The 26058-nt window shown below is 46.8% G+C and overlaps 2 protein-coding genes across 4 annotated transcripts; one reads left to right on the top strand and one right to left on the bottom strand.

Moving 5' to 3' along the window:
- Nucleotides 1-290: 290 nt before the first annotated feature.
- CTC1 (CST telomere replication complex component 1) lies at nt 291-15588 on the top strand. 2 transcript variants are annotated; one of them, XM_041411107.1, is made up of 24 exons: nt 291-333; nt 414-556; nt 1828-2074; nt 2955-3151; nt 4751-4895; nt 5269-5571; nt 5745-5873; nt 6208-6434; nt 7930-8098; nt 8184-8384; nt 8617-8743; nt 8944-9058; nt 9404-9866; nt 10206-10295; nt 10581-10724; nt 11010-11080; nt 11890-11990; nt 12316-12481; nt 12700-12786; nt 12871-13030; nt 13507-13571; nt 13812-13974; nt 14116-14242; nt 15137-15588. In XM_041411107.1, exons 1-24 carry the CDS (start codon nt 313-315, stop codon nt 15295-15297), a joined length of 3822 nt encoding a protein of 1273 aa, XP_041267041.1. In that variant the 5' UTR covers nt 291-312; the 3' UTR covers nt 15298-15588. The 2 variants fall into 2 exon arrangements, with proteins under 2 accessions (XP_041267041.1, XP_041267039.1); XM_041411105.1 differs by lacking the exons at nt 291-333; nt 414-556 and having other exon boundaries at nt 1692-2074; nt 10203-10295.
- A 2274-nt stretch (nt 15589-17862) lies between these two features.
- On the bottom strand, nt 17863-25378 carry VTCN1 (V-set domain containing T cell activation inhibitor 1). 2 transcript variants are annotated; one of them, XM_041411029.1, is made up of 5 exons: nt 25347-25378; nt 21875-21939; nt 20577-20924; nt 18657-18935; nt 17863-18008 (listed from the first exon to the last, which is right to left on the bottom strand). In XM_041411029.1, the coding sequence occupies exons 1-5, from the start codon at nt 25376-25378 to the stop codon at nt 17863-17865; spliced, it is 870 nt and encodes a 289-aa protein (XP_041266963.1). The 2 variants fall into 2 exon arrangements, with proteins under 2 accessions (XP_041266963.1, XP_041266964.1); XM_041411030.1 differs by having other exon boundaries at nt 17863-17984.
- Nucleotides 25379-26058: the final 680 nt, after the last annotated feature.

Genomic DNA, 26058 nt, shown 5'->3' with positions numbered 1-26058 from the left:
TCGATCTGTGACCTCCCCCGGTCCCTGTCTCAACCCCTGAACCTTTGGTTTTATTCTCTCTCCCCTGCCCCTTGCGGAAGGGAGCGATGGAGCGGGCCCGGCACGGCCCAGGCCCATCCCACACACTCCCGCTCCCGATCCTCGCATCCCGCGCGGAAGGGGCGGGAACAGCCGGGGAGCAGCGGGGGCGGCGATTGGACGGAGGGCGGGAAGGGGGCGGAGCCTGGCGCGCTCGCGCGGCTCTCCCGGCGGCTCCCGCGCGCTTCCCGCCGCCGCGTCGCCACGGCAACGGCGCGGCCCGCGCGGGCTGTCATGGCGGCGCCCGGCGCGGCGGTGAGTGAGGGCCCCGGGCGGCTCCGCGCCCTCCCCGCCGCCCGGCGCTGAGAGCCCGCTTCCCTCCTTTCCCCCCGCAGGAGCAGCGCTGGCTACAGGCGGCTCGGGACTTCTTTCACCGGGCGCTCCCGGGGCCGGACGGGCAGGAGCCAGCCGCGCTGGAGGCGGTGCTGCGGTGCCTGCGGAGCGCGGGCGGCGGGACTGTCGGGCGGGGTAACCGCGCGCGTTCCCGGGGCCTCGGCGCGCCCCCGCCGCCCTTGCGGCGTGACTGAGCGCCGTGAGCCGCGGGGACGGCGTGCGAGCACAGCGGCGTCTCGCCTTTGGCGGCGGCTGCCCGGCTGCATCCTGCGCGCCCGCGCGGGAGGACGCTCCCGGTCTCCGAAGCGGCTGGCCGGCTCAGCTCAGCGTTCGAGTGTGCGCCCTTAAAAAAGGGGGAATCTAGGATAACATGGTCCACATTTTAGTTGGTAAAAGGCTTTTGGGTGCTTGCCATCATGAAAGACGTGCAGCTCGTTGAGAGATATCCCTATTGGAATGTTTGGCTTGTCTGGGTCTGTTTCTTGCTCCAGCTTGCGGGATAATTAAAATCTCTGGCACAACCAGTTTCGGGAGAAAATGTCAGCTGGAATTGATTAGGGATTTGTGACCTTTAACAATAGTTAATAAATGTAGGTGGTTGATCTTTCACACCAGCTAAACTTATCTAATTTAAGCCATTTTTTTTCCTGTGTGTTATGACATTTAAACCAGACTTTGGTTCATATTCAGGAGAATCTATAAAGAAGAGTTGAAGGTACTTGGTATTTATCACTTGTGAGGCCAGTGGTCTGTTTGTGTGCAGTGTGCTACATCCACAGCTAACCACCAAGCTCTAGAGCACGAGGAGAGAGTCTCTTTGCTGCTGTGTGTGATAACCATGAGCCAGTGTCCTGCTGTAGTTCAGGTTTCTCCCAAAAATCACTCAACACATTTGATAAAAACATGAGCAGCACTGTGCTTTTGTGGATCATAGGTACCAGTATGATTCCTGGTGGTGCTCTGTCTCTGAAGATGGAGCAGTTTCAGCTAATGGAATTTTCAACTAATCCCCTGTTCATTTTCCTGCAAATGCACAGCATTACACCTGTGTAAATTTATGTCTTCTGATTAATTTTTCTATATCTAATTACTGTTTATTGCTGATTCAGACCCATCACACATCTGGACTAGTTTCTTGCTTTGAACTTTTGATCCCTGACTAATCAAGTGACACTCTTCAAATTCACACCCTTTGAATTTGTTTATGTCCTGCTACTGAGCAAGTGGGTATTGTGAATAGAGCTCCGGTTTCACAACCTAAAATTGTCAGTGAAGCTCACTGGAAACCAGTACCAAAATCACAGGCTGGAGAACAGTTTGTATTGGCTCTTTCAGTGTTGATATTAGGGTACTTTGCAAACTGAGTTCTTCATACATCCTGCTATATTCTTGCTTTTTACTTTCTTTTTTTTCCAGTTTCATCTCCATCTCTGACCTGCAGCATCAGCAGCACATACCATGCTGCAGCCACCTGAGCTGGAGCACTAAGGAATTTAAGGAATGGTCTCATCAAGGACAAGGTGCCTTACCCATGCAGCGCACTTTGCCAAGGACTTACCTGATCCTGGTTGGCTATTTAGCAGATGGAAGGCAAGAAAACAAAGAAAAGCTGGTAGATGGTTGCCTATACGTGAAGGACAATACTGGGATAATTCCATGTGAGGTATGTCCTTGGTCTGAGGGGTTCTGTGTTTATTCCCATTTCTGGGGTAGTGTCACAAACCATCAGGGGCTTCAGGTGTTCTGCCAGAGTCTAGTGAAGGAAGTAACACGTCTCTGTAACAGGCAGGAAAACAGCAAGCTCACATCCTGGGCAGAGGATAGAGCATGTGAAATGTGCCTTTGCTAGGAGAGGAAATGCTGAATGTACTGGCATGGAAAAAAGAGACAGGCAGTACAGTTCTGTTCTGTTCACCACAGTACCAGGTGGACTGGGAGACCATTGCTGAATTCCAGCTAGCGGAGCAGAAATAACTTTCTGGAGAGTTGTACTAGGTGTTCAGTGATGCATATGCAGGCATACTTTCAGGAAACAATAGCTTGCATGACAGTTGGCTTAAAAGCCTCCTGAAGGTAATTGCAAGTGGAGTCAAGATAACAACCCCTAGAGTGGTGGTGATAGAGCACTGAAGTTGTGCTTTCCAATGAGACAAAGTCTAGGAAAAAGTTGTATTGGTAAGAACTTCTAACTGAAAACACAGGGGCAAAAGAAAGCCGGCAAGAATTTTAGTAGTCTGAAAATAACTAAGCCTTGCAGTGAATTAATTATCACCTTTCTGTGAGGTTGTGACTATAAACAGGAAGTGCTAGCTGTAGAGTTCAGCAAGTCTGTTCCAGATTTGCATCTGGAAGGACAGAAGTTCTCTGTGCAAGGTAAGAGAGTGGGCAGAAAACACTGCTCCCATTTAGTGATGAAGCCTGGCAGTAGGAGAAGAGTTTGTGATGCACATGCAAGGGTGTACTGGTAATGAACACTGTAAGTAGTGCTGAGAAAACAAACTGAAACTCATCTCAGGCTTCAATCTCATTATCTTTTGGTTTAGCTCTTGCACTTTGAACTGGACTGGCTGGAGTCTCTGTTTGTCTTCCCAAGCTGGTCGTATATACCACAAAGAGACCGGAGTTCAGCAGGATACTTGGAAATCCTGGTGGATCCAGTGCCAGTAAATGCCCCCAAGGAAGTACTTCACAGCATTCCAGTCACCTCCCCAGTGTCAGCTGAGCCACTGCTTACTTCCAGGTAAACACCCGTGGTGCCCAGCTCCTCAGAGCACTGTTGCTCTGGCTTGGCAGGTAACACGAGGAGCCCTTGGCTTAGAAAGAGGCAAATTCTATTTCTACCACAGGCGGAAACGTAGCAGTGAGTGGTGGAAGTAAAAGTTATACAACAAAGCCACTTTTTTTTAATCATCTGTTTCCCAGGAGTTTATTGGAATTTTTTCTTCTGTAATTTGAAAAAAAATAAGATCAATTTAATGTATTTCTAGATGTAATTTCAAATTATAGAAAGACTGTTAGAACAGTGTTGATTCAACTGCCTTTGAGGCTAAATTCACTCTTTAGATTAGCACAATTTTTTTTTGATCCTCCAGTGAACCAAAAGTATACTTGAAAATAATCCTGTATTTTATTATGATGTTAATATGTTCCACTGGTCAAATTCTTATCAGATTACTGAGATAAAAGTGCCAGTGAAATGTCAACTGGTAGAAGTAACTGTGCTTTAGTTTACAGTATGTGAAAATGAGCCAATGGAATTGCAAATCTTAATAAGGTGATAATTTCAAGTCGTGCTAGATCATGTTTTATCTTGAGTAGAGAATTTCTGGTGTAATTTAATTACAATAAAATGTCACTAATCGTGCTTCTATCATTTCTTTTTAGTTATCTTTTGTTTTTATTGGGTTTATATGCTTCTAAGAAAGTAATTCTGAGCTTAAGTGTTTGATTTAGCTCAAGGGATCTTTCTAAACAAGAAGACTATTTCCATATTTCAGGGTATGTTCTCAGACTTTTAACATAAAACTCCTTTGTTATTGACTGATATCTGACCAATTTTCCATGTTACAACTAAAATGTTACAGTAAGGTGCTGGTATTGCTGTGTGTCTACTGCTGATTGGGGTTTTTTTAAAGTCATAAAGTTAGATAATTGTTTAGATGTTTTGGAATGAAGAATAGTTTTTTTCAGAGTAAGTGGGATGGTTACATTCAGGTCCAGTAGGAGCTGAAATGAAAATTTCAAACATAAATTTTTTTAAATTACTTTTTTTTTAATCTTTTGAAACATAGGTTTGAAACAGCAAACAGAATTGATTAAAGAAATATCATCTCTCTTGCCTCTCATCTGCTTTCAGTTTTGCTGCTCTTTCACTCTGTGTCAGGTTTGTTAGAAAGACTCCATTGTTGCTTTCAGGCCTCTTGTTCGTAGGCTTACAGCTTCCACAGTGTCATGTTCCATGGACATACAAATCCCAGTTCTGTTTACTGCAGAAGAATTGCTTGTGACTTTTTTCTTCTCCTTTAAACCAACAATTAGTTTCTTGTTCGTGGTAAAGCCTTTTATAACCTGGCTGTTGTCATGGAGTGTGTGGATTTGTTATTCTGTTCTTTCTGTCTTCAAATACTAAAATGTCAAAAGGATTTAGTATAGAAAACTTAAAGTACAATTTTGTAGCTAAATATTGTTTTGAAAACCTCTCTGAGAGATTGACCATGTTGCTTCGTTGGATCCGTTATTCCCAGAAAGTATATGCTGCATATTTGTTTATTTTGCTTTTGGGATATTTTTGAGCTTTCTTTCATCTCTGATTTCAGTTGCCTCTTCAATTGTCCTCTAGGATTCCATGTAAGAAAAGATCAAAGCTTACTGTAGCAGGGGAATTGACCAGACTCGGGCCTCTCCTTTGTGTTCACCGAAAGACATTCTTCTTTCTGTTTCTGAAGTGCTTTGCATCTGCTGTTTGTGTCCCTGTGCTGGTGCAAGTAAGTCCTTGGAATTTTACTCACAAATTCAGTCTGGATCTGTGTATGTGCTAGCTGCTTAATTCTTTGTAGCTTGCCATTGATTTCCCAGTTTGATTTATTCTTCCTTTTACTAGTGATATATTTTTAATTGCACCCAGTGTACAATAGTCTTGGTGTGCAAGAAGTCTAGTTCTGTGCCCTGCAGAAATACAATCCTTCTCCCTCATGCAGTTGCAGTGTCCCTGAATGTCTTGCAGATACAGTCCTTTTGCTAAGAGTGTGAGGCAATCCTCTAGGTGGATAAGGGTTTTTTGGGTAGGATTATTTAGGTCAGGAAGAATTTTTTTCACTGGAGTTGATGCTGATGTTGCTTTTTGTTTCTCTGCTTTAGAAACCCAGCCAGCTGCTGTGGCATCGTGTCTTCCAGCTGGGTCACAGCTACACAATCACAGGCCTGAGTATGTCCAGCCTGAAGAAATCTGGACAAACTATGTTTGTCACCAGTGTTTCTTCCTGCCTTCTGCCCTACTGTGCAGAGCAGGTGAGGGAGCAGCCACTGAACAGTGCTTCACAAGGAGAATCCACTCAGTCTTCTTCCCTGGAGACTCCTGAGCAGCTCAGTTGCTCCTTGCAGCTGGGGGCTGAAGAGGAGAGACCAAGACCAACCAAAGAGTCCAAGATCATCTCCTATGTGGTAAGGATTCACAGGCTTAGCCTTCACCCACTCATGCACTGGGGTTACAGCTCCTGGCCTGCAAGGACCATTATTTTCATCATGAGTTTATTTTCTTACTGCTCAGGCCTGTGAGTCTCTTATATTTTGTGACTCTATACAGTCCTCTTACCTTCTGTTTGCTTTCTGTTTAGGGATTTGTCACCAAAGTACTCAATGTCCAAGCTGGTCTCTTTTTACTGGATAACCAAGTCTGCTTGTGCCTTGCTTACCAGCCACTGCTGAACTCTGCACGGGGCCTCCGACCGGGAGCCTGTGTGGAGGTAAGTTGAGATTTGCAGGGTCACGAAGTATTCAGTGGAAAAGACTTAGGCCCTGGGAATGGCTTTTGAGTGTGTGGGTCAACAGAAGGCTGCAGGAACATGGGAATTATTTCAGCAAGTATCTGGAACAAAACTGGAGATTTTACTGCCTGGACTGAGTGATGAGAGGTGATATAATTATTATCTGATTCCTCCCTAAACTGTGCTCGGTGCCTCAGGCCTGATTATAGACAATCCAGCAGAGTGAGAAAGAATTTAAGGTGGGGTTTCAGTTTGGGGGCGTGGTGGCAGACTGGCTGTCTCTTCTCTTACACTCTGTGCCTCTGTATCCCAGCTCATCGACGTCCACCTCCTGCAGAAGCCTCTGGTATCCTTCCCTTTCACTGTACTTGGTGCTTGCCTGAACAGCATGGTTGTGCTGAAGAGCTTCTCAAGGCTCAGCACCCCCTACCAGCCACTGGCCTCTTCAGGAAATCTCTGCCTACAGCTACTCTTCCGCTTCAATCTGGGAATGCCGCTGTACCTCTGGCTGGTGAGCCTCCTGGAGACGTTTGAGGAGAGGTGAGGACAATTCTTCTGAAGTCAGGCTATGCCTGAATGTGCCTTGTAGGTTACCTGGGTGTCTTCTAGACCAAAGGATCACAAAATGACTGTGCTTGGATACTACAAGCAGCAATTGCTTCTGGTTTTTTGGCCTAAGTAAGCCATTTATCCAGACTTCACATCATGTCCACTTGCTTCTTACCTTGCAGTTGCTTCTGTGAGAAAAGCCGATGCATTTTTCAAGTGCAGGTGAGGTAAAGGTCTTGGGAAGCTGCAGTGCTTCTGAGCATTTTATTCACATAATCCTGCCTGGAATGCTTTGTCTTGAAATACAGAAGCACCATAGGGGTGTCTGCTTGCCAGTGTGGTTTGTTTGGCAGATCAAGGTGGGCACTGAGGCTAAAGCTGGAAACTGGTGCTACAGCTAGATCATAACTGATATAAAGGCTCTTGTGTCCTGACTGTGCACAGAAGCAGCAGCAGCTGCTCAGCATATCACTTTGAGATATTCTGAGTGTTTCCAGGAGTGTGATAATTTGTTTTAGAGTCTCTGTCTTGGCAGATTTTCCCACCCATGCTTACCTCCCAAGTCTTCCAGATGGCTTCCTGCTCTTCCTGACGCTGCACTCTTTTTGTAGGACAGCTGTGGGCCAGTTTCTGGGTTTATTTCTGGCTTCTGTTAGTGAAAATATTTTGCTTGTTCTGAAGCAGTTATGGTTGATATCACTGTGACTGCTGCCTTGGTCAAGTTTATACATTTTACTCTCAGTCAAGTAGCAGTTTATAGAATGCTCAGTGTTCCTGTGTTTTACTGGCACTGTGGAATTTTGACATGCTACCAATAAAACAGCTTCAGTTTTGCCTTGGGAATTATGCTAGCTATAAATTTCAGGTTTTATTATCTTTTCCACTTTCTTTAAATGTGATTGCTCAGTCCTGGAACTGCTTAAAAATTGTTCCAGTGAGTGCTATTTCTTTTAATTTGAGTTCACTTTCTGTCATATTTTGGCTGGCAGTGTGATCACTTCCAAAAGTGAGCTAAATTTATTAAATTAGCTCTACAGAAATATTGGGATAAGAATAGTCTGTGGTTGTTTCTGACTTGTGTTTTTTGCATTCTGTGAAAGAAAGCCAAGTGTACCTAACATGAGTAATCATATCGTGCCCAGCCAAAAGGCATGGAGATCCATTTGTGTGGCTTAGAGGGAGATTATCTTCATGTCATTTGTCTCTCTGGCCATTTGAGTTTTGAGATTTTTACCAGTCTTTCCTTTCTGTGGATTTTCCTGTTCCTTGTCTGCCCAACATAATTTGCATTGGCCTTAAATGCTCTATTCTTTAATAATTTCATGGTTTTTGTGATCTCTTTAGTTCTTATCCTATACAGCATATTCACTCAAAAAAAGCAGAAGGAGTCCCTGACTTAGATCTCACTAAAGACTCACTAGAATGAGCAAGACTCACTAAAATGTAAGATCTCCTTCTGCTTTTAATAGTCATAACTTTTTTTTAGGTTTTCCTGTTTCTTTGGGCGCCGTCAATTGCTTAGCTCTGTGCACCAAAACCCTGGAGCTGCTGAGAAGTTCCTTGTCCCCCTTCTACAAGCTATGGTGCCAGACAGAGAAGCAAGAGATATTTATAATGAAATTCTATCAGAAATACACCAGTGTCCCCTGCAGAAAGTGAGTAAATGTTCTTTGAGCTGTTTCCTGTTTGTCTGATGGGAAGAAACTCAGCTGATTAGTTCTTTCTCTCTTTTGTTCACAGTATTTGACTCTGAGCCCTCCATGCCAAGCCCCATCTCTGTCTGCAGTTTGCCGTGTGGCAGAACAGAAGAGCTGGGAAGGCTTCAGTCCATCACAGTTGCTTTCCCCCTTGGAGGCACAGCATATGGGCACCCAGGAGCTGAATCGCAGACTGGCCTGGTCCTACTGCACACTCTCAGCAGAAAGTTTCCAGCCCCAACTGGTATGTGCCTCGTTCTCTTCCCTGTCTGTGCCTTGAGAGCTCCTGCTTCTCACCGTGCCTTCCAGCACCCTGTCCAGTGCATGCTTCTTCCTCCTGTTAGGGAACAGCTGCTTTTCTCACTGTGGCACTTTGAAAACAGACTGAATTTGAGCTGCTGCTGCACACACTTTGATTTATGGCTTTCAAAGACAGGAATTGTTTGATGCTCTTTGCAGCTTTCTTTCTGTTGTAGATACTCCAGGGTGTGCTGAGGGTCTCCTCCAGGAGCAGTTCCCTCCAGCTGCAGGACAAGAGCAGCGCACTTCGCTGTGTGATCTCCCGCAAGGATGGTAGCCCCTTTGCCCAGACTGCTCTCATAGGTATGTCCCACTAAACTGTATTTGAGTGCTGAGCTTTTGCTCTTCTGCCTTCCAGCTCCAAAACAAGGAAGAAGAGACATTGTGTGGAGATGCTGAACTGTCACTGCCTGACCTCGTGACTTTAAAATGAGGATATTGACCTTACTGGTTTTATGTTCTCTTTTTATTTAGCTCAGCTCTTTTCTCTGATGTGTTTGCAGGATCACTCTTGCAGGTGGAAAACTACCAGCTTGTAGTGGAGAGATTCCTTAAGACTGATTTTCCCTCCTGGGAACACCTGGAAAATCCGGAGCATGTGAGAGAGAAAAAAACTAGGTGAGTCCCTTTATTCAGTGTGCAGGTAAAATCATCACTTTCCCGTTCCATTAGTATTTTGGACTATGGTAAGCCTTCTTACCAACATAGCATTTCAGTGCCAAAGCACCTGTTCTTTGCTATTTGCATAAAATGAGCTCTTTCTCAGCAACAAAGCCACCATCTCCCTTTTGTTCATAGTACTTGCAGCCTAGGAGCAAGTGAAGCTCCACTTCACTCTTTCCCACTGCTTCTGCTGAGTACCTGTGGGGCACTCACCAGATGTGTTTTTCCCAGATAAGTGTTTGTTTAGGACAGTCGTATGTCAGGGATAGGGAGTTTCACTGCTACTGTTTGTCATTTCAGTGTCTATGTGCAGTTCTACTTGGAGGATGTTCAGGTTCTCCATGCTGCTGAAGGACAAATCCAGAAAGGCCTTAGGAGCGGAAACAGCTCTTCTTTGAGGAATAAGAAAGATGGCAGCACAACATCTGAGCTGGAAACCCCAGAGGCAAAAATGCTGAAATTGGAGGATTCCAAGGCAGATACTGGCAGAGACGAGAACTGTCAGGGGGGCCAGAGCAGCCCCAGAACAACGGGCTGTGTATCTCACCTGTTCTTGGTTACCCAGAAAGAGGGTCTCATGTCACGCAATTACCAGCTGCCCGCAGAAGGAGATAAAGAAAAAAACGAGCTGCAGTGCAGTTTCCAAGCCACAGTGCTGTGGCTGGGCAGATCGCAGCTCTGGAGCCACCCCAGAGAAATTGGGAACCTGTCAGAGCTGGAGGAGACTGGCTGTGATGAAAAGGAGGGTGTGACGCAGCAAGAAGTGAGGCAGCTTTGGGGTGTGGTTTGATAAGTCTGGGAGCTGGCTCCTCTTAAGTGAGCCTGTGTGGTAATTTAGTATCAATGAGAAAGTGATTTTTGTGTTGGGTGCCTTTGTGTGTTTGCGCCAGCAAATTCCTTTTTGCACCCCAAGCAAGTTCCATCTCCTCTCTGTCACCTTCCTGTAAATGCATCTGCCTTCTCTTACTCTTGGTGGTGCTGACCTTACTTCTCAATCAAGACAACCTCTGGGCTGGGCTTGCTCTCTTTTTACTGTATTTTTCATTCCACACCTAATAGTTCTCATCACCTTCTCTCTCTCTCTCGTCCCTTCCCCCAGCAGGCACTACTGCTCTTTATGGGGAAGTCTCTGCGATGGTTTCCATTCCTGCACGTGGATGGCCTGTACCGCTTCACTGTGCCCTGCTGCTCGGTAAGAGACAAGTTGTCCTGCTGTTCTCTCTTGGAGACTTCTGCTGAACTGCATGTGGGAGTCAAGGAGTCAGAGGGTGACTAAGCTGTTCTCAAGGTCTGGAATTTCCTTCTGTCTTTCCAAGAAACTGCTTTCGTTCTGTTTTTGATTAAAATTCTCAGAGCTCTGAGTTCATTGGATTTTTTTTTTAATTTTGTAAACCATTGTTCTTCACTTTTTCCTTATGGAACTTTAATCTCCTTCCTTCTAATAGTCTTCTGTCTTGCCTTATCACTCTTATCTCAGGACTTGCAAGTGTTTTACAAGCTCTGTTCTCCACCTGTGCCAGCAGCATTCCTGAGCAGACCATCCTGCCCCCTCTGCCTGCTTGTCCAAGATAGCTGGCACTTACAGCATGAGACCTGGATCTCCTGTCTGCCTGAGCACCAGGTATGCAGTGCCTTATTGCGCAGGGCTTTCACAGGCTACTTGTAGATCTCTCCAGAGCTAGCTAGAAATTATCAATACAGACTATCTTCTGGTGAGACTGTTCTGCTCTAAGTTCCATCAGAGGCTGCTGCTGGACTTCATATTTTCCTGCTTCAGAAATTCATCTGAAGAGGAAGCATGAGTTGCTTGACATAGCTCTGAGCATGCAGAGCTTGTCTTCTCTGCTCTGGCTGGGGATGCCTGCAATCTGCAACCTGTCTGAGGCTGTGTCTCCCTCACTTGTAGCTGACAGCCCTGTCAGTGCTGACAGGCATGGACCAGAGAACTGCCTCCATCCCAGAAGTGCTTAGCAGCAGGTATGTTGGTCTGCCCCAAATTACAAGTGACTGTGTCTTAGAGAATGGCTTTGTGGTAATTTTTATTGTTAAGTGCTATATTAAACTGAGATGAAATATCCACCCTAGGAATATGGTTTGGAAAACTTGTGTGCAAGTAGTTCAGACTTCTCCCATCCTGGTTATTGAAGCTAAAGGGATTGTAGGTGACAAAACTGCAAAATGATGTCTAGAAAATGGATTGGCTACTGCTGGTGTGGACTAAGTCCCAAAGGTGTCTGCCAGATTCCTGTCAGAAGTGAAAACAAACACAGCAGGGAAAATCAGACTGAATGTATATTTTTTGGTTTTTGTTTTTGCGGGTTTTTTTTTGGTTTTTTTTTTTTTTTTAGATTTTTTTAGCGTACCTTGCTCAAACAAATACTAAGTTTAGAAGCTTTTCTGTTCAAAGCATGTTTAATCTGGGGTGATATGTGTGTACACTGGATTTTTCACCAGTGTTTTATGAAAAACTGTGTTTTCTTTGCTTGGCTTCTTCATCTAATTCAGAAAAACAATTTGGAGTTTAGCAGATAGGAAGGCTGTAGTGCCTTACCCTTCATCTTCACGCTGAGCCTGAAGCAGCAGAAAGCAAGGTAAAGGGGCCTCTTGTCCCTGGGAGGGGTAGGCTGCAGCAAGCTGCCCTCAGTCCAGTAGCTCAGGTGCTCAAGGGCAGGTTCCCCAGAAACTGGGCTTAACCAACAGTGCTCCACTTTGTGGCAATCTTGAAGTCAGGCCTTCTTCCACCCCCTTTGTCTTCAGGCAGGAAAAAAATCCTGGTCTGCTCTCAGTTTCACAGGTTCCCTTGTTTCTTTCTGTGGTGAGATCGTGGAGAGGACCTTGTGTGCCTCTCCCAGGAATGAGAAGCCACCTGGCCATCCAAAGCAGAGAGGTAAGATTGTGGCAGCCTGTTGAAAAGCAACAGATTGGATCTTCTTTCTGTTTCAGAGAGCCAGTGCACTTGGCTAAGTGTGCTGCTGCGTCTGGGAATAGTGGAAGTATGCCAGGATGTTGCATCCTGTGCATGTCAAAGGGCTTGGAAACTGCCCTCTGTGTATGTGGAGATGAGAATGCAGTATCCAGAAAACCTGGGAGGTGGAACAGTGATAGCCTCATTGTGATGGGAGGAAAAGCCTCTCTAGCAGGCCCAGCTCAGTGACAGGCCATGCTGCCTGTGTGAGTGAGCTCAGGGTCTGTGTGGTTCTGTGCCTCCTCAGGGACTCTGCTCTCCAGGGATCACAGTGTGAAGCTCAGTGTCTCAGCTGCTCCAGGCTCCCCTGTTGTGATGGACATTTACATTACTGCCACCTACCTGCACTATCTCTGGGGTTTGCTACCTGGAGCCAAGATCCTCTTCCAGAACTTGGAACGCAAGATCTCAAGGTGCTCCTGTCTTTAGAGCCCTCTCTTACTGTCTTTGAAACTATCTCTTAATCTGTGGACTTTCCTCATCCCTTGTCCAAACCTTCATGTCTCCCAATCCCTTACCATAAATTATTTTCCTACCATGTTACAAATGAAGATCAGCCCAGCCATCCCAAGAAAACTCGAGTGTTTGGTTTCTGTGAGCTCTTTCTGACGTCTGCTCTTTCATATTGCAGATTCCATAATGTTTATTGCACATACAATGCCTCCAGCTGTGTGAGCATCCTATCTCTGCCAGCTTCCCACCTACCTTTTTCTTCTAGGTAAGTGTTGGGTCTCTTCTCATGATACAGTGTCCAAAGAAAGGCTTCTATGTTTCAAGCTTCTCAAATTGCTATTTCTTCTAGTCCTGCAGGAGAAGCCTCACCCCCCTCACTAGTGCTTCTGTCCAGCTTGAGACCTCAGCTGCAAAATCTGGCCCAGGCCCGGATTTTATGCCACTTGTCCTGTGTACTGACAGTGTGCCTGCAATGGATTTGCTCAATTTGCAGCTGCATCTTCAAAGAGGTATTCAAGCTTCCACAAACATAATTTGTGAGAGATCTTGCAGATTTTTTACTCACACATCCTTTGCTACCATATAGAAGAACTGAGAATTCCTACCTCGATTGCAAACCCTCTTTCCAGTGTCTGAGAAGGACTTGCATGTTAGAAGGAGACCAAAGGGATAACTGATTAGAAGTGTGTTTCTGATGCCAGGCAGGCTGGCAGCTAGGACTGGGGGTGAAGTGAGGACACTGAAGAGGACAATCCTACTCTATTAATGCTCTGCTCTTCCCATGTTCACTGCTATTGGGGATCAGCACCTTGCAGCAAGGTGATTTTTCTCCGCATATAAACTTTTCCCAGAACACTCATTGGAAATGCAGTGAAATTCTTTACACCTTTGCATACTTAATTAGTGAAGTGTTAAAATAAGCAGTGGCCCTTCCCTTTCTCACTTACATCACCCATACATAGCTGTAGTTTTGTTCTTCCTTCAGGGGAGGTGCACCCGACACAATCCCCCATGTCCGTCACAAACAGGAGTGAGGCAAGCCAGTGCACGGTGAGTGCTGTAGGGATTGGGTGTGGGAAGAGCGGGGAGGAGGGGACAAATTACACCCCAAACTGGAGGGGGAAATCATATCAAGGATGGGATATGGACAGAACAGCGAAGATGGAGTTACCACATCTTCTGAGATGTGAACAAACTCTCTACTGAGATGTGTTTTCTGGGGTGTGACCCTTGTGAGGGAGCAGGTATTGTCCTGCCCTCCTCATCCCAGCCTGCCTGCTCTCTACACAGGGTGCTGGTGGAGGATGGAACAGGTGAAGCTGTGGTGCTGTGCAGGAATGAACATGTGGCAGCAGTGCTGGGCCTGAGCCTTCTCGAGTGGGAGGCTGTGCAGAACTGTGTGCAGAGCAGGGGCAGCGTGTGCATTCAGCATGGGGAAGCCCCTGGAACAGGGGTGAGTGGGCTATTCCAGTAGCAATTGCAGCCTCCTGGGCTCAAGTCTTGGCTGGACAGGATTTCCCTTTGCTCTGGGTGTTCCAGAGTCTCCCTGCCTCCCACTGAACCCTCCCTGGCAACACCCTCTTTCCTTCCTCAGTGTCTAGAGAAACCTGAGGATCTTGTCACTTGTTACCTAAGGAGTCTGTGCCGAAGTCCTCTCATATGTCGCCCTATCCTGTTGGACTTCAGCCTAGACAGGAAGCCCTCCAAGATCCAGCAGCCTGGTAAGCAAGTACTGCTGGCTTTTCTAATATTTAGTGTGGGAAGGAAGGGAGGAGGCATCTCACCAGGCTGGGGAAGGAGAGGTGCCTTCGCTGCCCATCATAGCAAAATCTTTGAAGGATTTTCCTGGAATTTTGTCTTCTGTAGTGTAGAAGTAAGTTGTGTATTAGTAGATCCATGGCTATAAAAATGGAGAAATAATATTATGGAAATTCCTAAAACAACATAGGATAAATTTTTCTACTTTACACAGAAACATAAAATTGTTCTTGAGAAAGATTCCCAATCCTTGTCTGGGACAGGAATCTGATCAGCCAGAGTTACTGTGCAGACCTCTCAAATCAAGTGGGTTTTGATTGTACATAGGACAGCATGTAGGGTCAATAGCAGGCCTGGAAATCCTCTCCTGGAAATCGGCACTGAAGTGTTTTGAATTCATGAGTGCTGAGGTCTGAGCCCTTGCTGCCACAACTGTGCAGTTGCTGTGTTAAGGGGACAGTCCTCACGCACATACCTAGAGCTTGAGTGCAGGTGCTGGAGAGGTTTGCTAAGCTCACCAGAGGATGCTCTGCAGTGGAGACTTTCTGGCTGTCATGTACACTGTCTGTAAAGACAGGTTGCTGATACTGATAGAGGATACAAAGCTCAGAGTATCAGCTCTGTGAGCACATAGTTCACAGCATTTCACACTGTAGAATGTCTGTTTCCTCCAGGTTGGAGGGATGCTGGCAAAATGCATTCCTCTGCCTATGTCCTGGAGTCATTCATCGTGCTGTCCTCTGAGGTTTAGCAGATGCCAAGCAGCATTCCCTCCCGCAGCAGCTTGTGCAGCTGTGGGCCAGAGCAGAGCCAGAGCCCTATACTGAGTTGTTACCCGTTGTATCCTTCCCCTGCAGCTCCCCTGCCGCTGCGGAATTTTCACTGTGGTGAAGTGGAGTTTGTGTCACGAGTGGGGCCTCGTCCGACCCTGCTGTGCCTGAAGGTGGAGGAAGTGGGACAAGATGCCTTACGCTACCTGAACAGCCAGAGGATGAGCAGGACATCCAGTTCCTGCTGAATGGGAGCCACTGCTTAATATCGCTCCCAGTGGGAGAGGAATTATGGAAATACCTACTGTGATCAGGAGCTTTTTTAATCTCCTTTCAGGAGGAGCACAAGCCTGTGAGCACAGGGTGAAGCACGCAGTCAAGCAGCTGCTGTAACTCGTGTCACTCTGGGCCATTGTCAACCAGTGACACTGGGCTACATTTTGGAAGAGAGATGTTCAATGCTTCCTATGTGACAGCTCTTGCCTTGGGCCTAGGGCACACGGTGTGTGCATTTTGTGTGGTAGTATCTACTAAATAAAGCTGTGAAAATATTACTTAAAGAACACTGTTTTAGTATCTATTTTGGTATTCAGGTTTACCTGCTACATGGTGACTTGTTAACAAAACTATACAATTCCCACAGGGTATGGTCTTCTTCACCTAAATGAAATAATTAAAATTACACTTTTAAAGCATCTCCTTCAAGAAAAGAAGGGAAGTGAGTAAGCTGCTCTTTGGAGACTAAATCACAGTGCTAAATGACAAGATTTTTTGGGCATTGTTTTGCAGTTTATCAGCAGCAGCCTGAACATTAGGTGGGACTGGTAAGAAGAGGCAGGCACTGAGCTGTGACACAGGCAGTGGATTTATTGAGCATGAGTGAAGTGTCTTCCCTCTCAAGGCCTGCTGTCCACTTCTGAGACCGAAGTGTGAGTGGCACAAGACCTGATAGATGCCACCATTCAGTAACATTGTGAGACTCCATCCTAAAAGGCTGCCAGAATAGCTTCAAGCAGAAGTCTTTGCAAATGTTGCTGTGACAGCCTTACTTTCTGTGGGTACTTTCTGCAGAACAGAAAAGATTTTACTAAACCTTGTCTCCACCCTCCAGAAAGAAAGCAAAACAAAACCAAAAAAAACCCCAAAATAAACTATCTCAGCCTGAGGAAAATGTTGACCGTAAGTGATAAGACAAAGATAAAGTCTGGTTAAAAAGTGCAACTGAAAGTAGTCGTGTAGTATGAATAACACAGTAGCAGACAGAAATAGATAGGAAGTACCTGATAACATTTATTTAAGAAACAAAAAAGGAAAATTCAGCTCTATTGTTTTATCTGGGTTTGATAACTTTGCTTCTGAATTTGAAGCTTGTATCTTACTAGTCTCCTTTTCCTGCTCATGCTGTATGTTAGTTTTCTGTCTGCTGTCTGGTTATCTGTTCCTCTCTTATTTCACATTACAACTGCAATCATCACACTATACAGGACTTTAGATATGGTTTGTCTTTGCCAGGATATTCCAAGCCTGCTGGCAGTTTTCCAACCCATCACTGTTCTGCCATTCACATCTTTTTCAGCAGGGAAGTTTGATTTTAGCATTCTAAGAAGATGAAGGAGGTTAACTGCCTCTCTTATTTACAGTTTTATTAGTGCAGTCAGAGAATCACAAGACAAGAGATGGGTGAATCAAATCTGTTTGGGGGGAGTTAAGATTTGCTTGCTTTTAGTACTCTGAAGGAGCTGTTCTCAGCTGTATTGCAGGAAACCCTTTTCCTGTTTGTGTCTGAACTTCTGCCCATGATCAGAGTTCTGGTCACTGTGTTAGATCAGACAAGGGAACATATCTTTTTGTCCTACAATCAGAACTTTTCCTTTATGCAATTCTTGTCACATTCCTTGTTCCCTTTGTGAAGCCAAACAAAATATCCTGTTGTTGGTCTGGGTAAGAAATAATAACACAAGAAAAATCAGCTAATTTCATGTTTGTACTACAGTGTACTCTGGAATCAGCAGTAACTGCTAAAGCCCTCAGCTCCATAGGGAGGAAAGCCTGAAGTGAGTCCTGCCATCAACGTAGCTGTAATACCTGCTCTATGTGGAAAGACAGACATGTTCCTTTCAGCTGATTTTCTTTAGCTCACTCTCACCAGTTCCCCTCCAGGTCCTACCACCCAAAGCCAACAAATACTGAAGGCAGCTGTCCTGTGCTTTGGCTGTGTAAGCCCTCCTTATTCCAGGTCTGCAGGGAATTGCTCAGGCTGGCAGCTCCCTCTAGCCATGTTCAAGGTGTCTGTAGTATTTACTGGAGACACCACACTGTACTCTGGAGTTGTGTGAGTAAAGTGGGAGCAAGCAAGGCTTGTACTGTAGCAGGTCTTGTGCGCAGGGAGGGAGGAAAAGGCCTGTGCTGCCTTGCAGCCATGAACTGCAGCCCAGGTCCAGGAAATGGTGCCAGGAAAGAAAATGAGGGGACAAGTAAGAGCTGACAGTTGATGGTGCAAGAGAAGGATCTCTGTGGTTGCAGAAAGTGATGGGAGAAGCTTGTGGGAGAGACAAGCCATGTGTCCCACCTAAAGGTGGGTCTGAGAATGAGGAAAGAATGGGCAGAGGGGAAAGACATGCACTCCCATTCTGGGGAAAGACACACACTCCCATTCTGGGGAAAGACACACATTCTCATTCTGGCAGGCTTGAGATAGGTCTGCTGCTGTAGCCAAACTCCCTAAGAGGGCTCCGTATATTGTACGTATATGAGTTTCTCTTCCCAAGCTTACCTGCAGGTCCAGCAGAGTTTCCATCTGCTTTACAGAGGTTTCATACTGACAGCAGGTACAAGGGAAGCAGAAGCATCCAGTGACAGGCTGGAAAGGAGGATGATGCTGACTCTGCATTCAGGTTCACCAGCTGCAAGTTGCTCACCTTTGTAAAGCTGAAATCTGTAGCAGAAGAATTGTGAGAGGCTACCAGAACAGGAACACAGCAGGGAAGGCAAATAAAGTGTGTACTTCTTCCCATTTTTCTGAATATGGATGAAAATAGACCATGCCTCTTGTACTGGACACCAATTGCAATGAAGTCACGGCTGTAGAAGCACTATGACCCTTCTCATGTAGAACAGGAGAAGATACTCAGGACCTTTGGAAAGCTTGATTTTCTGTGAGTAAAATGTCTTTTTAAATAAAGGGATTGGGCTGGAGTCAGGTATTGTCATCAATAACTGCTAAAGGGGCCTGTTGGTTTGGTACACAAACGGGATCTAAGATGAACTGCTAAAGAAAGCGTCAAAAGATGTGGGGCTTGGTTGGTTGGTTTGGTTTTGGTTAACATTCCAAGCAATACACTCCTTTGAAGTGTGTCCCTCCTTGCGGTCCCCTGGCAGTTCTGTCCCCATGCCAAGGTGACAATACCACGAGAATCATAAAAGACAGCAGGAGCAAGCACTGACCCTTTCATTTATCCCAGGGACAGAGAAGTGATTGGATTAGCCATGCTTTCAGTCCCTTCCTTGCCTGACACAGCTGCTGCAGGAAGCCCCTGGTGCACCAGGAACACTGCTGAAACTCTCCTCTCCGCCGTGCCTGTGGTCTCGGGGTGCTGTTGAACCCTACCTGTCACTCTCACGTTGACCACAGCCTTGGCAATGCTGTTTTCAATCATGCAGGTGTAGGTGGCATTAGCAGTGATGCTGTGCAGGAGGGAAACCACCTTCACAGTGATGTTTTCGGAGTTCAGCTGGTAGCTGGTGTTGGCAGCGTGGGGCAGGTGCTCCCCAGTGTCACCGTGGGCCGTCCAGCGCACGGCAGGGCGAGGGAACCAGCGCGGGGCTTCGCACTGCAGCGTGTCCCCACGCCTGCTGTTCTCCACCTGCACCACGGGGATGCTGAAGGCTTTGGGAGGGAAAACAGGGAGACAGTCAAACAAGGCAAGTGATAGGAACTGGGCATGAAATACCCAACTGCATCTACCAGTCCCAGGTGTTTCTAGGCTGCTTGCTGCTTGGCAGCGCAGCACTGCCTGGAGCCAAGCCAAAACCAGGCTCAGACAGAGCTCTGTACAGGTTGGGCCGTGGGAGGATGAGTACAAGGGACCCAGGGCTCATAGGACATAGCAGTCCAGCTTGACAGGATCTGCTAAGGTGGTGACACAGCTTTAGTGTCTTTTATTTATTCTTCATAATGGGGAAAGATGATTCATGCTCTCCACCCACTGAGAAGGGGGCCTGACCAACACCTACAGCTTCACAGAGTTTCAGGATCATTAAGGTTGGAAGAGACCTTTAAGATCAAGTCCAGCTGTTAACACAGCATTAATTCCACCACTATACCATAACCATAAATGCACGTATTTTAAATTTCTAGTGGTATCTAGGGATAGTAGGTGACCCCACTACTTCCCTGGGCAGTCCGTTCCAGGGCTCGATAACCCTTTCCATGAGCAAAATTTCCTTAATATTAAATCTAAACTTCCCTTGGTGCAACTTGAGTCCATTTTCTCTCCTGAGCAATCCCCTGCACTCCTGGAATAAGCAGGGCTTACACAGCCAAAGCCCAGGACAGCTGCCTTTAGTATTCTTCAGCTTTGGCTTTGGGTGGTAGGACCTAGTAGAGGTGAACTGGTGTAAGGATGAGCTAAAGAAAATCAGCTAAAAGGTACACTATCTTTCCACACAGAACAGGTATTACAGCTGTGTTGGAAATAAAACCCATTACAACACTTCACATGTCTTTCTAATGCCTTTTCTGTGTGAATTACTTTAAACATCCAATCAAGCAACACAAAAGTAGGCAGAGCCACAAGGTTTCAAGGAGGGATGGGGGACAAAGTCCCCACAGAACATTTGCAACCCTCAAGCTTGAGCCAAAACCCTCTTTCACTTGGAGAGGTCTGAGGGGTTTTCCTCACCCAATTTGAGCTGTAGGGCAGCAATTCTGGCCACAGGAAGGAGAGGGAGGGTGCAAAGACTGCAGTCTGGAGGAGACCCTCAAGGGTTTCATCCCTCAGTCGCAACATGAGGTGATCACTTGGGAGGAGACTTGTTATTTCAGCTAAATTCATCTCACTGGAAGAGGCTGAAGACCTGGTGGTTTCCAGATCTCTCCTGGAGGACTGACTCTTGTAAATATGCAATGTTTCAGGTAACTATGATATCAGAGGTCTGTTGCTTTAGTAATAATTTAAAAAAAACAAATACTTCAGAAAAACTGAGAAAAATATATTAAGTATGCTACAATTTTACTATGCAGCAGTACTGCCTGGAGATATATCCTAATTCTAATTAGGTATAATATCTAATTCTAATTAGATATATCCTAATCCTAATACTAGAAAGAAAAAGCTACCATGTCATCAAGATTATAACCTTTTCTGGAATAAGGATATCAAAAGAGGGGTTAAAGCCATAAATACCCCTGTAAAAGCCAGAAATATACCCTACCCACGGGTGTAGCAGCATCATAAGCACAGGTAGGTTCAACCAAGCCACACTAGCACGTGTTTTGCAGCAGGATTTTGCTCCTTGTAGCCCTCACCTCCTGTCCTGTACTGCAGCACCGCTGCCCCGCTCCCTCTGGCTGTGGTGACAGAGCACTGGTAGGTGCCAGCATCGGAGAGCTGCACATCCCTCAGCTCCAGGGAAGCATTCCCGCCCATCACCTGCTCCGCAAACACGGCCGTGCGGCCCTGAAATGACGGATCCTGCTCTTGCAGGTGGTCCTTCCCACCCCTGAACTCGTGAACCAGCCCAGCTACCCCCTCCTTGGCCCACTGGATTGCTATGCTGTCCATCCGGATGTCGGGTTCAAAAGCGCAGCCCAGGACGCTGCGCTGACCGATGTTCCCTGGAGAGGTCAGCGCCGTCACAATGATGGAGTGTTTTCCTGCAAGGAGAGAGCAAGGAGGCTGGAGAAAGGTGAGGCAGCAACCAGGAGAAAGGCCAGACTGCCCTGTGGCTGTCGTGCACCAAGCCCGAGGCTCAGCAAGCACTGGCACACAGCAAGGCCTCCAGTGGCAGCTACCAGTGCTGCTAGTAGAGGCCAGCTCCTGTGGATTGCATGCCACGATAAAGCACAGGAGTATTTCTGTAGTAAAAGAGTGCTTCAAAAGTAGCTCTTCTTACTTGTTTGAGAAGAGTTCACGTGGTATTTTCTTGTTTACTTATACTTACTCAGGGATTTTTCTCTTTGCAGCTGCCAGAAAAGCACGATTTTTATGCCTTTTCTTAGTCAGGACCTCCCTTTATGCAATAGAAATGTGATTGGAAGGCATATTGCTGGCAGAGAAATAGCAGCTCTTTCCCCCTTACTGAAATCCAAATATTTTTCTTTCATTTAAGAAAAGTCAGCATCTCAAATCCTAAGCTGCGAGCCTGAGAATTCCCAGAGCCAGATCCTCTTTCCCACACAGCCCTTCCCTACCCATCCTCACTCAGCACATTCCAAGGAAGCAGCATTTTGGCCGACACCAAAGCAACACATTTTTGTTGTCTCTCAGGGTCCTGGGAAAGGTGCTCCATCCTGGCAGATGCTCTCTAATTTCACAATAAATACCATCCCATCACCTCATCCTATCCAGGAGAAGGAGCAGAGTATGTGCAGGACTTTATGTGTAGGTTTGGGGCTCCAAGCCCAAGGGAATTTCAGCTGACACACCACTACACCTCCAGCAGCACAGGCTGCACTACACCAACCTGGCCTTTGTTAAAGGGTGGTGGGTGGCACTTCCACACATGATCACACCTCAGCCTTTGCACGGGATGGACACACAGAGGCAGCGTCAGGGCAGAAGTTCATCCCACCAGTAACTGCAAGAAATCTGAGCAGTCACATACCTGAGACACCAAAACCAATGATCAGGGCGATCACTGCAGCCAGGATGACAATGACTGTAGTCATGCTATTGAGAAAAAGGAAAGGACAGCATTAGTGCAGAGCCCACCTCCTTCACAGCCCATGCCCATACCATCCATCTGCAGAGTTGTCTGCAGGAAGGTGGAGGAGGCTGGTGAGCCACAGACCCAGAATGAGGCATGGATGAAGCACATGACCACAGCAGTGATGAACATTCAGGTGAGCAGCCCTTGTCATCAACAGTGGGGGACCATGCGGCAGGAGCACCATGAACAGCTGGGATGATTAGCAGTTCCTCACCTAATCCCTCAAGGTGGATCACAGCTGATCCCTACCAGGAGAAAAGCCATGGATACCATCCAGCCATGGGCACCAGGCAGCTGGGGACCCAGGCACTGCCTCTCCCAGGGGCCGGCAGGGTGGGGACTTTGATGGCTCCTGTGGGTCCTGCAGCGTGACAGCTTTCAGCAAAGCCTTGCCATGTCCCACAGGGCTCAGTCCTGAGTCACTCAAGGTCCCAGCCAGGCTCACTGTGGGACAGCCTGTGCTCTCCTGTTCTGGGGAAGATGCCAAGGGTTTCATGTACGCTGAACAACATCCATCTCCTTGAGGAGCTCTACCAATTTCCACTCTGGGAGTTGATCCCAGAGTGAGATAGCTGCTATAAACTCAGCCAAGGTTGTCATGACAAGCCTCAGCTCCCACACCTGGGAAGCACAAAGCAAGCAGCAGCCACACTATGCTGACACACAACAGATGTGACTCATCTTTATCCCCATATCTTACAATCCCTTTTCCCAAGGACAGGCAGGGAAGAAGTTGCTCAGAGTCGAGGGATGCTGCCAGAGGGTTACAGTAAATGCTAGGAGGTATGGCAGTGGGACAAGCAACCAGGATGTCCTCCTGTGCAGACCCTGAATGCTTCGAGTGCCACCACAGTTGCCTCTGGCCCTTGAAAGGACACCCTGGCCTGAACACCACCTCTGCCCTCACACTTGTCCAAACCAATCTTCAGCCTACTCACAGACAAACACAAACAAGCACAAACAGGCCACACCAAGGCTTTTGTCCTGTGCTGGTGCCACCTGCCCCCATGGCTGCAAACATTGCTGGCTTTGCCCCTAGAGAGTGGCTACCCACCCTGCTCCAGAGCACCAGCAGGGCTGATTGAAAAAACTGTTCAGTTCTCACAGGGAGAATGGCAATTTTGGTATACAGATGCCACTGCCCACTTCAACATCCCTTGTGAGGGACAAGGAGAAATTAGTCCCTCTGGAGTTTCCTCCGCAGAAACTGCAAGATCCAGGAATCACAAGACCCTTACAGACATTTGCTGTGTGCCAAACATGTGTAATGAGTAGATCTGGTGTGCAGAGTGCACAAGAAGAACCCGGCATCCTAGCCACATGCTGGTGGTAGCTGTGTCTTGTAGCAGTCCAGTTCAAGCACTTCAAGCAAGAAGCAATTTACTGTGCATGAGCACCCCTGGTACCTCCAGTGTTTTAAAGGCACAGAAACAGACTGATGTAGGTGGCTGAGGCTGCACCAGTCGGAGCCCTGACACCACCCTCAGTTCCCAGTGACAATTTGGCAGCCTGTGGCATGCTGCTCTGTGCCTCCTACCATATTTTCCATGTTTTGTTCCTCATCAGCCAAACTTGGAATCAAACTGGAATCAAATTTAATTAAATTAAATTAATCCATTCATTCCCTGACTGAATGCTGCTGATCACAGCCTGGGGACAGGGAAAGGCTCACAGCCTGGCTATGATAGGCAACAGCTCTAATTCTCCAGATCTCTAGCTCCACTTGGACTAAGCTCTCTCTCAGGAATGGGCCTAGAGGGTCAAAAGAACTGGAAGATTAGGATATTGAAGGTCCCTTGCCTTCCTCTTTATAGCAAAGTCTACTGTGGCAAAAAATGGCAGTTGTAACCCAAAACAGCAGCATTTCTATTGCAATATGCAGCTGATGATTGCAGAACCCAATTTTATTCAGCACTTCAGCAGGTTTTGCTGTTGTTGTTTTTGCTGGGGACTTCTTGGTTTTGGTTTTGTTTCCTTGGTTGGTTTTGTTTTGTTTTGTTTTTTTCCTGAAATCAGCAGAAATCTCCCACTGCTTCTCTGAAACTTCCTGGAAAACTCACCCCTCTCTCTGGTCTGTTTCCGCATTTCAGGATTAGCCTGAAGAGCAAATGTCCCTGAAGGAAGCCTGCTTCTCCCAGTAAACTGCTGCTGCTTGGCAGGGCAGGCAGAGGCACAGGCAGAGCAGGAGAAAGGTTTTCACAGCAGCAAGGTATAGATGAGCATTTTTTCACACCCATCAGTTATTTCATTTCCCTGACAAAGCCTGGCTGGGCTGCCTCTTGAGAATAACAGAGCTGGTTATTGCATGCATTCCAGACACATGAGGAATACAGTGCCCAGGGAATATTTACACTCTGATATTGTGTCTACAGGCAACCTCACTTCTGTCAGTGAAAAGGTGCAGATAATATTGCTATTTAGTCCTTCCTTGAAGCTCCATGTGGCAAGGCTCACGTGTGAGGTCTCTTCTGTTCACACGTGACCTGTCCTTCTCCCCACTGCTGTTCCACTCCGGTGGGACAGACACTGGTAACAGCTGGAAGCTTTTTCACAGAATAAATGTCAGCAGGACTGTCTCACATACCACTGGAACTTCTGTCTCCTTCCAGCCTGGAAAGTCCACACCTGGGATGGAAAGACACAGCTTCTTGCTGTCTCTGTTCAAGCAGTGAGGTTTAGATGAAAGCTCAGTTAATGTTCCCTAGAGGATGAAAAATTTGCCCTTTTATCCATCTGGTGGGGGTTATTTTCAACTAATCAGGAGATAAGGATACGAGGTAGATATTTTCATGACTTCTTTTTGCAACTTTAGTTTGCCAGAACTCAGTCAATAGCTCCAAAGGAAATGGGGTAATTGAAATGAGGCACAAAACACTTTGAAAATGTCTTCCCAGCTCTTACTCCTGCAAGGAAACTTCTGGAGGACAGTTTCTTTTTCCCCACAGCAAGCTGATGTGATGGAAACACAAGCAACTGTCTGAGGACCAGCAGAAGAGGGGTGCCTTCCTCAAGCCATAGAACCCCAAAATACTACAGAAGGAATACACCCTTCCTCAAGCATTGCTACCCCAATCTACCACAGCATTCAACCCTGGGATAGCAAATTCTAGCAAATGCAGAGTTCTAGGACATGCATTTCCCTCTTGACTACAGCTAATGACCTGCACATGGGTGTGTGATACATACATGGCCTTACAAATTGTATAAAACAAGCTGTACTTAAGTAGCTTCAGTGAGTGAAGTACAGTCAAGCTGCAAAGAACTGCTCTCTTGAAAACTCCTGGCAGCAAGGTGATACATGCCAAGAGTCTGAAAAATGCAATTCCCTCCCTCCCCTCTGCCAAAGCAAGTACAGATAGCACCATACCTCCAGAAAATGACCCGGCTTTGGGATGCCATGGTCACAGCATCTACGGAGACAAGTCAAACACCAGGTGCCTGAAGGTCTCACACTGTTCAGCACAGCCCCTGTCTGCTGCATGATATATCCTCCCAGGCTGTCCTGCTTAAATAACTGAATGCAGCTAAGGAGTGGCGAGCCCAAGGAACTCTCAGGAATGAGGAAACTCTGAGCATCTCAACTCCCCCCACCCCCAGTGCAGTCATAAGCAGGGAGGCCTGGTTAGACACTGGGACAACAGGAGAGACCTCCTACACATCCGTTTAAAAAACAGATCTTATTTAAGGCAAAAAAATATTACAGCTTGTGGTTGGTAGCCAGCTAATCCTGGGATCTGAGTGCACAAGTGTCCCAGGAGATCTGCAGCTTATCCATCACTGAGGGGCTGTCCAGAGTCATAACAAGGACTAGCTCAGGTCTCCTTGCAAAAATCTCCAACCACTTTCTTGGCACTGGGCAGAGAGGTTCCACCTGAGGGTCCCCCTCTTGGCCCCATTTGCACTGTCAGTCTCCCCTCCTCTCTGTGTTGTGCTAAGAGGCTCCTATGGGCTCAGCAGTGCTCTCAGAGCCACTCAGGTTCGGCAGCAGCCCTTTTTCTGACTGCTGTTTAAGCCTACTGAACTCCTTCAGGCCAAACCACATCTCACCCTCCCCCGAGGCAAGTTCCTGCTGCTCTTAG

This window comes from Onychostruthus taczanowskii, unplaced genomic scaffold (genome assembly GCF_017590055.1).
Source record: "Onychostruthus taczanowskii isolate IOZ18803 unplaced genomic scaffold, ASM1759005v1 scaffold34, whole genome shotgun sequence".
Lineage (NCBI taxonomy): Eukaryota > Metazoa > Chordata > Aves > Passeriformes > Passeridae > Onychostruthus > Onychostruthus taczanowskii.
This window is presented reverse-complemented; position numbering and strand designations above follow the sequence as displayed.